The sequence below is a fragment of the Oncorhynchus nerka genome, linkage group LG10, assembly GCF_034236695.1.
Source record: "Oncorhynchus nerka isolate Pitt River linkage group LG10, Oner_Uvic_2.0, whole genome shotgun sequence".
Taxonomy (NCBI): domain Eukaryota; kingdom Metazoa; phylum Chordata; class Actinopteri; order Salmoniformes; family Salmonidae; genus Oncorhynchus; species Oncorhynchus nerka.
This window is the reverse complement of record NC_088405.1, coordinates 40,528,922-40,546,164: the sequence shown is the minus strand read 5'-3', so window position 1 is coordinate 40,546,164 and position 17,243 is coordinate 40,528,922. Positions and strand designations below refer to the sequence as shown.

Here is a 17,243-nt window from a genome sequence, read left to right as displayed (position 1 = left end):
AACGACAGGGTGTTGTCCAGGATCACGCCAAGGTTCTTAGCGCTCTGGGAGGAGGACACAATGGAGTTGTCAACCGTGATGGCGAGATCATGGAATGGGCAGTCCTTCCCCGGGAGGAAGAGCAGCTCCGTCTTGCCGAGGTTCAGCTTGAGGTGGTGATCCGTCATCCACACTGATATGTCTGCCAGACATGCAGAGATGCGATTCGCCACCTGGTCATCAGAAGGGGGAAAATGTTCATTTCTCCATGGCAATAGAATGTAAACATTCTATTTTGCGCCAAACATCGCCTACAACTCAATTCTAAGTGCAGCATATTGGAGGACTCCAGCCATTGATCATTCGCGACTTTAAGTCATTCCTGTTATCGCTAGAGCATCTCGTATATCTATAGCGCTGCATTTCTTCCCCATCTTACCATGGATAGGGTTTGGTGCATTCTGGAGTTCACTTATGGTCCCACAAAGGTAATCTTAGGAGAAATTCATTTTAACTTACTGTAAATGCCTGTGCATAATGTGCATAACAAAGCATCATTAATTTTCATGATCTTCAAAGGAATTCTGTAGAAGCAGCCTTTATTTTCAGACTCTGCAGGCCTGCTGGGAGGAAACATATTACAATAAACAGGTAAGATTCATCCCACAAAAACATAAACAACAGAAAGAGAGTAGTATTTCAAGACAGTTTAGAGAAGGTGGTCATAATAGTTCTTCCTATCACTTGCAAATTGTGAGGCATGAGCAGTTGTGAAATGTTGCGAGAGGCCCTTCTGAAAGCACATGATATGGTATTTCGTGGCACGGTCTCACACCTTACCACATCTTGCAGAAGAAGCTCATGGTCCATTATCTGCTGCTCCAGAGTCAAGGCCAGGTCCCGCCCCATGTCACCACGGAGCACATGAGCAACTGGCTGGTGTCTCAGGGCAAAAAATCCCTTAGGGAGAGGTGAGTACCACGTCAGCACTCACCTTCACTGCCATTCCCTGCGACCAGCAGCACTCCAGGAGATGTGGGTAAAATAAACAACAGAAAAATCAGAAGCCAGGAAAGTTGAATTGCTCTGTGTTTTATTTGAAGGGTGTGGAATGAAACCCTGGAGGAGGGAAACGACCTCGCTCGGCTGGTAAGAGAATGAGAGTTAGAGACATACTACAAGTTAGTGAGCTCTACTAGCCTTTCAACAACGAGTTAGCACAGCAGAATAGATCTGTTGTGAAATGACACTAATGGGACTTCCTGTTTCATACTGCAGGCCTGGGAAGTAAACACTTGCCTAAAAATGATGAACATTCTGCAAGCTCCGCCCCTCCATGCACCCCACCTCGCCAGCTGACATGTGAGTTCTATGTACTGCCCTGCATATGACTTGATCCATTTATCTACACATCTGGAACTACGCAGAAACAGACTAAGACAGTGTTCTCTGTGAGCACATTGCACATCGTTCTTCCCACCTGAATGTGGTCGACATCACCCCTAACACAGAGGCAGACACGACATCTTCCCACCTGGAGGTTCAAGACATCACCACTAACACAGAGGCAGATCTGGCTTCTTCCCACCTGAATGTGGTGGACATCACCCCTAACACAGAGGCAGACCCGGCATCTTCCCACCTGGAGGTTCAAGACATCACCACTAACACAGAGGCAGATCTGGGTTCTTCCCACCTGAATGTGGTGGACATCACCACTAACACAGAGGCAGATCCGGCTTCTTCCCACCTGGAGGTTCAAGACATCACCATTAACACAGAGGCAGATCCGGCTTCTTCCCACCTGGAGGTTCAAGACATCACCACTAACACAGAGGTAGATCCGGCTTCTTCCCACCTGGAGGTACAAGACATCACCACTAACACAGAGGCAGACCCGGCTTCTCCCAACCTGAATGTGGTGGACATCACCCCTAATACAGAGGCAGAGCCCATCTATTCCCTCTTGGAGGTTGTGGACGTCACACCTGAAGAAAGGACTCTCGCGATGGCCATCTTCGCCACTCAGCCAGCTGACATCCAAGCAGGTGAGTAACACTTAGAGAGCACTCTGACAGGTACCGTTTGTCATGACATCTTAGTAGAACCTTTCAACTGGCCAGTGTTAAGAAGCTACGGTTTGCATTTGTTTACATTCTGTTCCTATTTTTTCCCTTTCCAGCGGATGTTGCTGTGGTCATCCCGGATGTCACCCCACACGTCACCAAGGATGTGACACTGGATGTTCCATGCAGAGCTAGGAAAGGGGCAGTCCGGCGATTATTTTGCAGGCTTTGGAGGGCAGTGTGCTGCTGCGCCTGCCACAAGGAAGAGGAGGAACAATATTAATTATTCATCACACTTGCAGAAAAGGGATTGAACCATAGACCATTAAATTATTCGCATTTTAATTGAACTCAATTCTGCTTTTTTTCTGTTTACTACTTAATTTCAGAACTTTTCTATAAACTTTCACTTTGCAAGTGTGGAGTAGGTTGTGTAAATAAGTGGGAAACACCCCAATTTAATGCTTTGAATAATTTACTTAATTTACCATTTAAAAAAATATGTATTATTTCACAACAAAAAAACGGAGGGCGCTCAACCAACGTTGAGTTGAGGTGCAACCAAAAATTTGAATCATCATAGAAAAGGAAAAAGCCCAACTCTTGCTCACTATAAAAAAAAATGCATTGTTTTATTCAAGCAAGGTTAAAAGATTAACGTTTCGGCCTAGTCTATGATGATATGCAAGTTGTGTTTGCCCAGTAAAAGGGTGACCCAGACTCACCCTGGTTCTTGAGGGTTGAAGACAGTGAAAAATGATCATTAAGTAAATGGGACTTTTCAATTATTGAATAAAAATCTTTAATGAACATGAATTTAAATACAATTGACTTGAGGATTAGAGCAGGCAGGCTGACTGGCTAGCCCTGAAAGCCCTCTGCCTCTACCTCTGTGTGGTTCATCTCAACCAAGAGCTTGTGTGGGTTGTCTTTCTCTCTGTGGGTGTGAATCACTATGACCTCTCACTCTGCCTGCCATTTGAATGATCAGAAGCCTTCTGCTCTTTCTTGCTCACATGAACAGGAGGAATGGCCTCTGGGGTAACCTACTCCTCTATCTAACGCCTCTTCCACCTCCTCTTTCTGACTGTATTCGACTGAGGTCACTCGTTCTCTCTCCCTGGGTGTTGGATATTTCCTCCTCCTCTATGTCTTTGTGAGTTTGGAGGGAGTTATCCTGTTCCGGCTCCCTCTAAGGGTGTGCATCGTAAAGTTTTTCGGTGTGTTGAGGGGTTCAGTGGTTTTGGAGGGAGTCTGAAGTTCGATCTCTAGCGATGAGTGTATGGGCTGTCCCGTGGTGGTGTCCCCCTCCCTTCTAAGGAGGAGCCACTGAGACATGTGATGAGGCCAAGGAAGATCACTCTGCAAGGACGGGATAGGACACATCACAACACTGCTGCTCATTCATATTCAAACACACCCCTCAGAGTACAGACACAAACATGGACGCCCCCCCCCCACACACACACACATTCTTCCCCCACATGTATTGATCCCCCACCTCAAACATGTTGAGTCAATTCCAGATGCTGGAATGGTGCTGGAATGCAGGTGCAGTAGGGCCTAGTATGTAATGATGTGATACCATGTGTACCCCATATCCTGTGTTTGTGTTGATGTTTTTAAAATGTTATTTAACTTTTATTTAAACAGGGAGGCACACTGAGATTAAACATCCATTTTACAAGAGTCCCCTGTAAACTCTGTAAAAGTTCAAGTCATATTGAACAACTACCAGAGAGAACCTTCTCTACATAGGAATTGCATACCATATTTTTTCCATACATCAAAATAATACTTTATTATCAATCAGCAATTACTTACCTAGATAAGGCCTCAACAAGGCCCCAGTTAATGGTTGAAAATAACTTATTTCAGTGCCAATGAGTTACACTGAGTGTATAAAACATTAAGAACACCTGCTCTTTCCATGACATATGCTGACCAGGTGAATCCAGGTTAAAGCTATAATCCCTTATGGATGTCACTAGTTAAATCCACTTAAATCAGTATAGATAAAGAGGAGGAGACAGGTTAAAAAATATATTGTAAGGCTTGAGACAAATGAGACATGGATTGTGTATGTGTGTCATTCAGAGGGTGAATGGGCTAGACCAAATATTTAAGTCCCTTTGAACAGAGTATGGTAGAAGTTTGTGTCAAGAACTGCCATGCTGTTGGGATTTTCACGCTCAACACTTTTCTCTGAGTATCAACGATGGTCCACCCCCAAGGGGGGGAACTCAATAGGAAGGTGTTCTTAATGTTTTGTTCACTCAGTGTAGATCAATCCCTAGCATATACTTTCATTTGTATGCGTACTGATACTGTAAATACACAAATTATATAAATGTTATCTACAATATATTATAATACCGTAAGCCTCCCTGCTGCAGGGGCATTTCCTCCTACAATTTTGAGCTGATTTTCTTCACTTTAGCAATATTTTGTATCTTTGTTCATTTTCACATTTATTGTGTTTGGAATGGCACTGTTACTACAGTAGATGATGCTATCATAAAGTATTTGATGTATGTATGTAGGATAATTACCCATAATGCTCACTGACTGAACATTCAAAATTACCAGAGCAATTATTGATGCATTCACATGCCATCGGAAACTTGGAACCTCAGAGTTAAAATGAATGTACGTTTTTAGCGTAGAGCTTCCTACTGGTTGATTCTGATACTTCACAAGTGGGAAACTTGAAATCATCATTCCATAACGAGTTAGTGAGTCAGAAATGTCAATATTTCCTAGTTCCAACTTGAAGGGCCTTCTATGATGTAGGGCAGGTCAGTAACCAAATTATTTTACTGTGCCAAGTCGCACACAGACTTTTATGGTCACACAAGTTGCCACCGGTGGATTCAAAACGAGTAGCCTAACAATTATTTACATGGCCCCAGGTACATTTGCAACCAAATTATTTTTCTGTGAGAAATCAATAATAGTTGCACACATAGGGTAACAGTCAGCAATTGACAGTGAGCAATGAGCAAGATAAGCATAGACGGGAAGTTGACAATAGCTTATTATTAGTGTAAATAAATTGTATTTCTATGGTTGCAGCCCTCAAAGATTGAATTGCATTGAATTGAATTAATCAGATCGAATGATTTAGGGTTGGGTGGGGTACCGCTAGTCATCATTATTTTAATCACCATCTCAATCATTATCATACCATCATAGACTTATTCTTCTGTATCTGAGACGTTTGACCCAAGTTAAACAATTTAAAGGCAATGCTACCAAATACTAATTGAGTGTATGTAAACATCTGACCCACTGGGAACGTGATGAAGGATATAAAAGCTGAAATAAATATTTTTAACTAGGCAAGTCAGTTAAGAACAAATTCTTATTTTCAATGACGGCCTAGGAACAGTAGGTTAACTGCCTGTTCAGGGGCAGAATGACAGATTTGTACATTGTCAGCTCAGGGATATGAACTTGCAACCATTTCGGTTACTAGTCCAACACTCTAAGTGATGATTCTAACTGACCTAAGACAGGGATTTTTTACGAGGATTACATGTCAGGATCTGTGAAAAACTGAGTTTAAATGTATTTGGCTAAGGTGTATGTAAACATCAGACTTCAACTGTACCTAGAAGTGCACACTATTCTTATTATTTTTGTATGTATCTTAAAAGTAATATAGTCAACTATACAACTTCTACTACACTTTATATCATCCAATAATATATAATGAAAAACACTCAACATGAAGAATTAATGCAATTATGTTCATTTCAAATATTTATTTTGAAATATAGATTAGGTGCTCTTCTTTTTATAGCAGGAAGTAAAGGGACTGGAAAAGGCTTTGCCTATAGCTGAAAACATCCTGGAAATGAGCGAACGCTTCCTTGGTTTCTTCTTGGTGGAGCATATACTCTCTGTTCGGCAGGATTCTTGATCGTTGACAATTGCTGGAGAAAGAAAATGTAAACATAACATTTTCTTTAACTGACCCTAGTTAGTGTGAAGAATTAGTAATGCATTATTATTATTTAAATTGTAATATTCTACATAATTTACAAATGTAGGGCGGCAGGTAGGCTAGCAGTCTCAATCCGCCTATTTAACGCAGAAGTGTTACATAGGCCCCCCCAGGGCTTAGACTGTTTAGTGCCAAAAAGAGGTGGATAAAAACATGAAAAAATATATATATATATTCATCAACTTATATCTCTCAGATTTAGGACAGACACTTCAGTTCCATGTAGTGAATCTGTTATTCAATGCGTTTGTATGGGCTAATAGCAGTAAGGCCGATACAAACCCCTCGGCCCAGACAGGGCGTAGACTCTTGTGGGTTAAAAAGCATGATCATTACAAAGGTGCAACTCGTGCTGGAGACAATAAAAGGCCACGCTAAAATGTGCAGTTTTGTCACACCACACAATGCCACAGATGTCTTAGAGACAAGAGACTGAGAAAAATAGGAGCAAGGAAAAACGCTGGTTGACTTGTTTCGAGGGAGCGTGCAATTGGCATGCTGACTGCAGGAATGTCCACCAGAGCTGTGGCCAGAGAATTGGATGTTTATTTCTTTACCATAAGCTGCCTTCAATGTCGTTTTATAGAATTTGGCGGTATGTCCAACCGGCCTCACAACCACAGACCACGTATATGGCGTCGTGTTGGCTGTAGGGTTATTGGTGTGGGCAGGCATAAGCTACGGACAACGAACACAATTGTATTTTATCAATGGCAATTTGAATGCACTGAGATAACGTCACGAGATCCTTAGGCCCATTGTCGTGCCATTCATCCGCCGCCATCACCTCATGTTTCAGCATGATAATGCATGGCCCCATGTCGAAAGGCCTGCATACTCACCAGACATGTCACCCATTTAGCATGTTTGTGATGCTCTGGATTGACGTGTACAACAGCGTGTTCCAGTTCCCACCAATATTCAACAACTTTGCACAGCTATTGAAGAGGAGTGGGACAACATTCCATAGGCCACAATCAACAGCCTGATCAACTCTATGCGAAGGAGAAGTGTCACGCTGCATGAGGCAAATGGTGGTCACACCAGATACTGACTGGTTTTCTGATCCACGCTCCTACCTTTTTTTAAGGTATCTGTGACGAACAGATGCATATCTATATACCCAGTCATGTGAAATCCATAGATAAGGGCCTAATGAATGTATTTCAATTGACTGATTTCCATATATGAACTGTAACTCAATAAAATCTTTGAAATTGTTGCATGTTGTGTTTATATTTTTGTTCAGTACACATTTGAGTGTATTGACTTACCTGTTTCACTGACGGCAGGGGTCTGGTTCTGGGAAGGTGTTGGAGTGCAGTGGTTCTTCTTGTTGACCTTCTTTGTACACTGGGTAACAAACAGTCATTTATACAGTAGGAGAAATTGCACACAAAGGGTATCAGTGTTTACCATCATACTGTATGTAATTTATAAAAATAATCTTTACAATTTGTATTTTGATGACATATGTACCTTTGGATTGAGTCCACAGAGAGCGCTGAATCTTCCTCTCTTCTTTTCCTTTATACCAGTTGTTGGAAGCCCAGAATTACCTACCTCGTCACTGCCAAGTGCATTGTGTGATGACAACTGTGTCATGGAGGGAGGTGAAGAGCTAGCCTCATTGCATTTAGTTAGTAGTTCCCTCATTAATGATTTGACCAGGGCATCGTCAAATGCATAATCCGTTGACTTCATTGCAACCTGGAGCATCTTCTCTGACCCGAATTCTTGAAGAAGCCCCATGTAGACAGCCTTGAAAATCTTTTTGATTTTCAGATTCTGGGGGTAGGCTTGAGTTGGTTCAAGGCCTGAGGTGCCACAGAACTCAGACATAATCCTCTTTGTGAGAACTCTTGATGTTTCACCAATGTCAGAGGATTCCAGTAATGTGATAGGGGTGATCATTGACAGCAATCTAACAATCAGTAAAAGTACCAAAGAGGTGTAGTCATTGCTAGTGGAGTCAAATGATGCATGTGTATCAGACTCCATGGCTGATGGAGTTGATGGATCCACAGAGACACTAGACATCTCCAGATCTTTGTTGTCCATCTTGGATTCCACCTCTCCTAAAACATGAATATCCACAGTTCCACCGTTGTGTGTGCTGCTGCCAGACAGAGAGGGTCTAGGCAATGATTTGGAACTAGACTGACAGCTAGTGGTCATGAGAGCCGGTCTGTCAGAGTCAAGTGTTCCAGCATCAGTTGGGGACAACCCATTGATTATGTTCATCAACTCTGATAATTCTTCTGATGAATTGGAGGCCACAGAACAGGTATCCATGACCTGATTGACCATTATATTGGTGAAAAGGCTCTTTGTGTCACAGAAAACCTGTGAGGAACTAATGGAGATGGAAGAAGAGCTCGGCATAAGCCAACTTGTTTCCTGCAGAGAACCATCAGAGATGATAGTTTGGCAGAAATCGGATCCTTGTGATGGTGGAGGAAGCCAGAAGACAATCTGCTGTAGCAGACGTTTTATTGACTCCGTAGTAAAGGAGTACACAAGGTCAGATGGAAACTCCCTGGATTCTTCAGAAGCATTCAATCCTGTCTTCAGCTTCAAAAGAATAGAGTCAGACACGCTCTTGCCAGCTGGCACAAAAAGAGCCCGGGGGGTGTTGTGACTTTTTATGAGCTCATAAACTTTGTCAGAGAGCTCATGTGAGAAGTTCTGAAGACCGTCCCTGGGGCTGAGTCTCGCAAGTCTTCTTGTAAAAGAAGTGACATCATCTGCAGTGGCTATGTGTTCTGTATCTTCTCTTGGAATGACCTCCATAACAATGTCAACTATGGCAGAGATGGTTTGCCTTGTGTAATTTGTTGACCCTTGTGAATGAGTTGAGGAGTTACTCATATCAATGACCGAATTCCTAATGATAGGACAATAGATTTCAACAGGCCAGTCATTGGGGACTGGAGTGCCTGGAAGAGAATTTGTAAAATCACTCTGAGACCCTCTGGTCATGGCAGAGGTGATGGACAGGGAGGACTTTGAGGAGGATGGCCGGTGTATCTCGTGTCCATCAGTTCTCACCATGTCAACATCCTCCAACATGGAGCGCACAATGGAACGAGTCAAGAGGCCTTTCTCTGAAGTGCTCATCCTCTCTGACATAGACACTCTCCTCTGGATTGTCATCAGAGTCTGACTAATTAAGGCTTTGGAATAATTTACCATGCTGGTCTGGCTGCCTTCATGTTCACTGCAAGTCATTTGTGTAGAAGTAGCTGTTCTGCATATGGATTCGGCATGTTTGGGGGCCTCAACCACATTGTCTAGGAGGACCGGTTGTTGCTGGGCAAAAAAATCCTTGACCTTGGTGAACACATTGTTGAACAGGTTAACAGTGCCTGGCCAAATGATCTTTCCTTTCACATTGGCCCCGTTGTGAACACTGACAGGAAGGGTTGAAGCTGACAGGGATCTCTCTAACTGGCCAGACACTGAAGCATCAGACATTTTAGTCATCTGGGTGAAGCTATTAAGGTCTTTAGTGATGCTTATGACGATGTTGGATGCTGCAGAATTGGTGTGCAGAGAAGAGGTGAACAAAGTTGGAGTTCCACTCTTCTGAAGGATTTTGACATCTCTATCATCACCATCATTACTGGATTCTGCACAAATGTCTGCACTTCTACCATCAAGGCTGGTATTTACAATGCCAATTAACCCTGATTGAAGGATCCCACCAGCCATATGTGAGGCTTTAGTTTGAAACTCCTCAGTACATAGTTTGTCAAAGGCTGTGGATTTAAGACTTCTAGAGGACGCCTCCTCCTCATCATTGTTGATCTCACCATGCAAATTGTCCTGTGTATTGACCGCATAGTCATCAACAGATAAATATGATTTGGAGGCGGCAAGGACGTCAATCTGAGAAACAACGGCATCCAAAAGCTTGGACAGGTCTTCTGTATCTCCTTTTAGGCTAGAGAAACATTCCTCCATGGATTCCTCAGAGTGATACACAGTGAGGATTTGACTAATGACCTCCTTAGTACAGGCTTGAAGGTCCGCTTGGATTTCAAGAGAATCACTATTACAAGTCACCTGAGAATCTAAACTTTCACTAGGAGCCTGTTTGAGAGTCTCATCATGTATTGGTGTAACACCATCGATGACCTTTACATTGTCTTGGCAGGGAATGAGAAACCGCCTCAGCATTTCTCGAAATCTATGATATATAATACGAGCAGCAGAAAGGGTGCTCACTTTTGAAATTTGGAAATTTTCAGATTCATGTGCCTGCATGGACTGAACAACAGTCTCCACATCTGTTACAAAAGTGTCCAGCAATTTAGATGCTTCAGAGTCTCCCAGTAAGCTGTTTGTAAAGGGGTTGATAGATCTCAGAGCTTCACTCACTGCCTTTCTAGCCTTTGTCTGGAAAGACACACTGGAGAGTTTCTTCATATTTATAACTGGAAGATTCTGGGTAGATTCACTGTTGGTGGTGCTGTCCTGCAGACCAAGTGGAAAAGTGAGATGGGAGAGACATTGTTCACTGTCTAACAACTCAGATGGTGAGGGGGAACAAGAACTGGTGAAATCATTCAAGTCAGACATGATGCCATCCACAAATAGAATGGCCTCCAGAGACTCTTCAGAATCACACTCTCCAACAGAAGATGAGAACTTCTCCATCACCTCAGTCTTATACAAGACTAGAACCTGGCTGGCAATCGCTTTTGTGGTGTCAAGGAGGACTTGGTCTTGCAAATACTTTTTTGAGAGCCAAGAGAGGTTTTGGGGTCTCACTTTGTCCTTTTTGTTTATTCATAGATGAGGGGGTTATTAAAAGTGGTTTACAAGAAATGGAGTCCGATGTGTCAGCCTCACCATTACTGGAATGATCGAAGTCCAGGCAAAAAGTTGGAACCATTGTGAAAGAATCTTTTGTGCTCTTCACAAATGTACTTGCGAGATCCCCTTTTTTTTGGACAGGTAAGAATCCTCTTCAGCATATTTTTCATGTCGTAGTAACAGCCAACAGTGTAAGACCAGATCTTACTCTGATGGTTTTCAAGAAGGATCTGCTCACTCTGTGCAGGAGAGCAGGATGCCCTGATAAACTGGGTAAGATTGTCCATGTCTGAAACAAAGGTACTTACCAACTCAGAGGCCTCAGGGTCAATCATAAGGTCTCTGATCTCACCTATCCTAGGAGTTGGACTAGATGATGTAGTGCCAGAACAACATGATGTACAACCCCTGAATCTTTTAACAATCTCCCGGATCGATTCAGTGGCCTTGGTCTGAACCTCCTCAGTGAGTAGTCTGTTCATACTTTGTGTTGACAGACAAAGACTAGATTTGGCACCTTTGATATTGAGGTTGCTCTCTCCTTGTTTTAGCATCTCCTCTGGACTTTTACAAGCTTCAAGCATCTTCATATGGTCAGCAACAACACAAAGCAGTTCCCTCTTGTCGGGATCATTTTCCTCCTTATTGCTGAATTTCAAAACAGTGCCACTGAGGGCTGTCATGACCTGTCCTGTTAAATGTGTCATATCCACCTCAACACCATCCTCTCTGAGAACAACACTCTGCTCAACACTCTTCCCATTAATATACATCTGAAGTATGTTGGAAACGCCAGACACCATCTCCTCAACAACCTTGGTTCTGGAGACACCACCACTGGCAAAAATGACAGGGGACATTTGGCCAGAGATGGGAGTTTGGATGGCCACAGAGATCATGGAATTGACCTTCTTTGACACTTCTCCAACAATAACCCGGGATAGACTTTGAGTGTCTACCTGTCCCTCTCTTTGGATACAGAGGACATTGTTCAGCGACTCTTTGAAGGAATCCTGGACACCAGTGAGGAGACTGTCCTCAGTGATCCCAAAAAGTCCCTGAGTGGCTCAGATGATATAGACTCACGATCTCCCTGAGTATTTGGCAACACTGTCTGAGACCTTTGAGAATACAAAGCAAACAATACAGCATTCCATATTCAATAGTAGACACTGAAGTCACATTAATGCATAATTCAATAATCAGTTAAACTGGTCATTAAGATTAAACTGTTATACAGATAACAAAACATATTTTCAAAAAATGGGTTTTGAATAGTTAGGTGAAACCGGTTTCTTTAGGAATGACTGAACATACCCATTACGAGAGGAGCTTGATTTGGCCGTGCAAGACCTTGAGGATTTGCTGCTGCCTCTCTTGTGAACCTTCAGGTTTGTGCTAGAGGATCTCTCTGATTCTGTCAGAGACTTGCCGGATACTGGAGACACATGGCTGTATATCCGTACAAAACGGAAAATTGCAGGGATGATGACCTCCAGGATGGCCTCAGATACAAACCGCACAATCTCCAGGCACATCTCTGCAAGCAATGCCCTCATCACCTGTAGGACCGAAACAGTGTAGGTAGATTACTCATAGCCAGGCTCTGAAACCAAGCTCCTCGAAGAGATACCAACAATCTCACATATGTTCATGAGAATCATGAAAGTGGCATACATTGGAAAGCATGAAAAGCAGTAGGCTACTAAAAAGCTCTTTGAATGTAACTGTTTGTCATAATGTGGATGATACTGTAGATAGATAAAAGGTTTGTATCTAATTTTCTTGAAACATCTATTAATATATCTATGAATCATTGTCAGGGTTATTAAGGGACTTACAGGGTCCATCCTGCCAATGTTTAACTGCCTCCATTGCCTATAGGAGATAATTAGATGTTTTTAGCACCAAAAAGCACACCAACACACATACAATTTATAAAATCCTCCATATGACATTGCATTCAAATACTACAATAGAAGTTTGGACATACTCCTCAGTAAGTTTTTCCAGAAACCGGATGATAATCGGGTTGAAAGCATCCGGATCGATTGGCGGGAGGTCAAGAGCCCTGGTCTGACAGGCCCTGGAGACACACTCACTTAGGATCTTTTCATTAGATTGTCCCTGGTGAGATGTCCCCTGAACTGTCATCCCAGAAGATTCCACAGATGTAGAGGGACCTGTGTCCAAAGCAGCATTCACCAAGGTAAAGAAGTCAGAAAACATGTAACCTTCTAAGGCAAGTATGTATTAGCCACCTTTGTGTACTTTGTGAAGTTAAGTACCCAAGAAAGTATAACATGTGCACTCTGCTATTAGTCCTCTGCTCAATAGATGTCCATACTAAATTACATTTACATTTACAGGATTACATTCAGTGAAATTAGAGTTTAATTTATGACCTGCATCTGTATCAGTGATCTGCTCCACTTTGTTTCTCTTGGTCCTCTTGGTCTAAAAAGACAATAGTCAATGATATACACGTAGATACTGTATGAAGCCATTCCAATACAGCCCTTTGAGTAGAGCAAGGGTAAGACTGATTGTAGGGCTGTCCCCGACCCCAAAAAATCTTTGTAGACCGAGAGTCATCCTGTTCTAATGTTAAAATGTATTTTTCCATATCAGACACACCCTATGTATTTGAATACAATCACCTACATAGGCACTGAGCTTGTCTGATGCTTTAAGCACACTGTTTGATTAAATAATTAAGACACACAAATGACTCAAGAAAGAGCCCGATGGTGACACTGTATTATTACAGCATAGCAAAGATTAAAAACAGCCGAATCTGTGAAATTGCTTAATTCAACATTTTGCCGGTGCATGAGGCTTGGTGCTCACAGAATCAGTAGTCTATTAAACAAATACTCAAACAGGCAACAGAAGCTATATCTGTCTTACTCCTGTATATATGTATACAGTACCAGTCAAAAGTTTGGACACACCTACTCATTCAAGGCTTTTCTTTATTTGTACTATTTTCTACATTGTAGAATAGTAGTGAAGACATCACAACTATGAAATAACACATATGGAATCATGTAGGTACCAAAAAGTGTTAAACAAATCAAAATATATTTTATATTTGAGATTCTTCAAAGTAGCCATCCTTTGCCTTGATGGCATTTTTGCACACTCTTGGCATTCTCTCAACCAGCTTCACCTGGAATGCTTTTCCAACAGTCTTGAAGGAGTTCCCACATATGCTAAGAACTTATTGGCTGCTTTTCCTTCACTCTGAGGTCCAATTCATCCCAAAACATCTAAATTGGGTTGAGGTTGGGTGATTGTGGATGTCAGGTCATCTGATGCAGCCCTCCATCACTCTCCTTCTTGGTCAAATAGCCCTTACACAGCCTGGAGATGTGTTGGGTAATTGTCCTGTTTAAAAACAAATGATAGTCCCAATAAAAGCAAACCTGATGGGATGGCGTATCACTGCAGAATCCTATGGTAGCCATGCTGGTTAAGTGTGCCTTGAATTCTAAATAAATCACAGACAGTGTCACCAGCAAAGCACCCCCACACCATCACACCTCCTCCATGCTTCATGGTGGGAACCACACATGCGGAGATCATCTGTACACCTACTCTCACAAAGACATTTTTTGGAATTTGGACTCATCAGACCAAAGGACAGATTTCCACCAGTCTAATGTCCATTGCTCGTGTTTCTTGGCCCAAGCAAGTCTCTTCTTATTATTGGTGTCCTTTAGTAGTGCTTTCTTTGCAGCAATTTGACCATGAAGGCCTGATTCACACAGTCTCCTCTGAACAGTTGACGTTGAGATGTGTCTGTGACTTGAACTCTGTGAAGCATTTATTTGGGCTGCAATGTGAGGTGCAGTTAACTCTAATGAACTTATCCTCTGCAGCCGAGTTAACTCTGGGTCTTCCTTTCCTGTGGCGGTCCTCATGAGAGCCAGTTTCATCATAGCGCTTGATGGTTTTTGCAACTTGATGGTGTTTGCACTTGATGAAACGTTCAAAGTTCTTGAAATTTTCCGGATTGACTGACCTTCATGTCTTAAAGTAATGACGGACTGTTGTTTCTCTTTGCTTATTTGAGCTGTTCTTGCCATCATATGGACTTGGTATTTTACCAAATAGGGCTATCTTCTGTATACCAACCCTACCTTGTCACAACACAACTGATTGGCTCAAATGCATTAAGAAGGAAAGAAATGCCTTTACTTAATTTTTAACAAGGCACACATGTTAATTTATGAAATGCATTCCAGGTGACTACCTCATGAAGCTGGTTGAGAGAATGCCAAGAGTGTGCAAAGCTGTCATCAAGGCAAAGGGTGACTACTTTGAAGAATCTCAAATGTAAAATAGATTTAGATTTGTTTAACACTTTTTTGATACCTACGTGATTCCATATGTGTTATTTCATAGTTTTGATGTCTTCACTATTATTCTACAATGTAGAAAATAGTACAAATAAAGAAAACCCTTTTGACTGGTAATATATATATGGATGATTTACAAAGCCAAGCACATTTAACAATTAGGCTTTGATTATAGACCTAATTTAGTTGGGTTTTCCTCTCTCCTCAATTTTATTAGACAATTAGGCTAAGGCAAGGGCTGTTTCCCCGTCTCTGCTGCTGCCTCTCTTCAGCATTGTTCTCAATCCCAATATGCTGGTTAACTTTGCTATTATGCACATAGCAACATAGGAAAGGGCGGCAATTCTACGGAGCACTGAAGATTATGTTTCAGAACCACGGACAGCGACCGTATCCAATGCAGGAGAAAGCGCATTTGTTATAAAATAATATTTGATTTATTAGTGTTGCACCATTATTGTTACATAATATAACCATATACAATTTCAGTATCACGTCTTAGCGTGATGGACTGTGCCATCCCTGTGGCCTTGGCAATGGATTAGTCAACTGAGACAGGCGCGAATCAGACAGGTGTCCATGTGCACCATGAAGAAAAAAAAAACGTAAGAAATCCCAGTCAACCAACAGCCATTTGACCAAACTGTCGACCAAATGGGGTCAGCCCTAGATTTACTATTAGGAGATAAAAGGGTATTGCTTGGGCAATTTACCTTATTCAGAGCAACATGCTGTAGGGGCAGGTTATAGATATGAAAGATATCACAAATATCCACATCTCTGCTCAATCTATTCCCTTACCTTGACTTTATTTCTCTTCACGGCATCCTGCTCCATCTGAGGCAGGGGATCCTTCTTCACCTTATCCTCATCTTCATCACTCTGATTATCAAAAATATCTCTCTCGGCTGAATCAGTATCAGTGCTCTGTTCAACTGTGGACCTGTTGGCACTGGTCCTCCTCTTGGTCTAAAAAGACAATACAGTCAATGACATACTATATGTTGCCGTTGCTATACAGGCCTTTGAGAAGAGCTACAGTAAACAATTGGTGATTGAATATTAAGAGATGGAAGTCTGTTGTAAGGACAAATTACCCTCCAACCTCACAACAACATGTTATATGGCATATTGGACAGGTTTAAAGTGTGGACAGGTAAGACCCCAGATTTCCCTTTCTCTCCTCAGTCTATTCTCTCACCTTAACTTTTCTCCTTGTCACAGCCTTCAGCTCGATCTGAGGCAGGGGACCCTTCACTTCACTGTCTTCTGGATAGTTTAAACCCAGGATATCATTCTTCATTTTCTGGACTTGACCTTCCAAACTTTGATGATCACCTGGATCATCTTCGTTTAAACTCTGGAAGAAATTAGACCATTCTTTAAATGCTCATTGATATGGACAATATACCACAGCTAAGAGCTGTTCTTACACATGACACAACGCACAGTTATTATAAACTGGTTACCAACTTAATTAGAAAAGTACAAACAAATGTTTCGTCATACCCGTGGTATATCCATACCTGTGGTATACGCTCTGATATACCACAGCTTTCAGCCAATCAGCATTCAGGACTCAAAACACCCAGTTTATAATGGCCAATATATACATTTTTTTTTACAGAACAGGTTTTCGCTATAAATACACATAGATCCTACTGCCTGATATCAAGATTCGTAATTAATGCGTTATGGAGTCACCTATTATTATTATAATTTCGGTAGAATTATGATAAATAGCCTACTGCTGTTATCTTTGCAAGGATCATATTTCAAATCAAATCAATTTATATATCCCTTCGTACATCAGCTGATATCTCAAAGTGCTGTACAGAAACCCAGCCTAAAACCCCAAACAGCAAGCAATGCAGGTGTAGAAGCACGGTTTGATGTATAGGTTATTATAATGCATACACTTTTTTTTTACAATATTAAAAATGATAATATTAGCGCCACATTAACGTTAGCCCACACCTCCATGCCACTACTTGCGGCTCCCCT

General features: G+C 41.9%; 1 protein-coding gene across 5 annotated transcripts; it reads right to left on the bottom strand.

Annotated features, from left to right (window-relative positions):
- Window positions 1–2,777: 2,777 nt before the first annotated feature.
- LOC135573709 (uncharacterized) lies at window positions 2,778–16,595 on the bottom strand. 5 transcript variants are annotated; one of them, XM_065023344.1, is made up of 8 exons: window positions 16,441–16,595; window positions 16,041–16,208; window positions 13,281–13,332; window positions 12,869–13,058; window positions 12,717–12,753; window positions 12,193–12,437; window positions 7,329–7,407; window positions 2,778–3,407 (listed from the first exon to the last, which is right to left on the bottom strand). In XM_065023344.1, exons 1-8 carry the CDS (start codon window positions 16,540–16,542, stop codon window positions 3,192–3,194), a joined length of 1,089 nt encoding a protein of 362 aa, XP_064879416.1. In that variant the 5' UTR covers window positions 16,543–16,595; the 3' UTR covers window positions 2,778–3,191. The 5 variants fall into 5 exon arrangements, with proteins under 5 accessions (XP_064879416.1, XP_064879415.1, XP_064879417.1 ...); XM_065023345.1 differs by lacking the exon at window positions 2,778–3,407 and adding an exon at window positions 5,784–5,983; XM_065023346.1 differs by lacking the exons at window positions 2,778–3,407; window positions 7,329–7,407 and adding an exon at window positions 9,925–11,996.
- Between the last annotated feature and the right edge of the window lie 648 nt (window positions 16,596–17,243).

Bases quoted from the DNA above. Each gene is read 5' to 3' on its own strand.
- LOC135573709 (XM_065023342.1), bottom strand. From the start codon at position 10,716: ATGGAGAAGTTCTCATCTTCTGTTGGAGAGTGTGATTCTGAAGAGTCT. The intron at 7,408-7,533 runs GTACATATGTCA...TTTGTTACCCAG, and splicing joins TCTGTGGACTCAATCCAAAG to TGTACAAAGAAGGTCAACAA. The intron at 5,984-7,328 runs GTAAGTCAATAC...TTCTTTCTCCAG, and splicing joins CCCTGCCGTCAGTGAAACAG to CAATTGTCAACGATCAAGAA.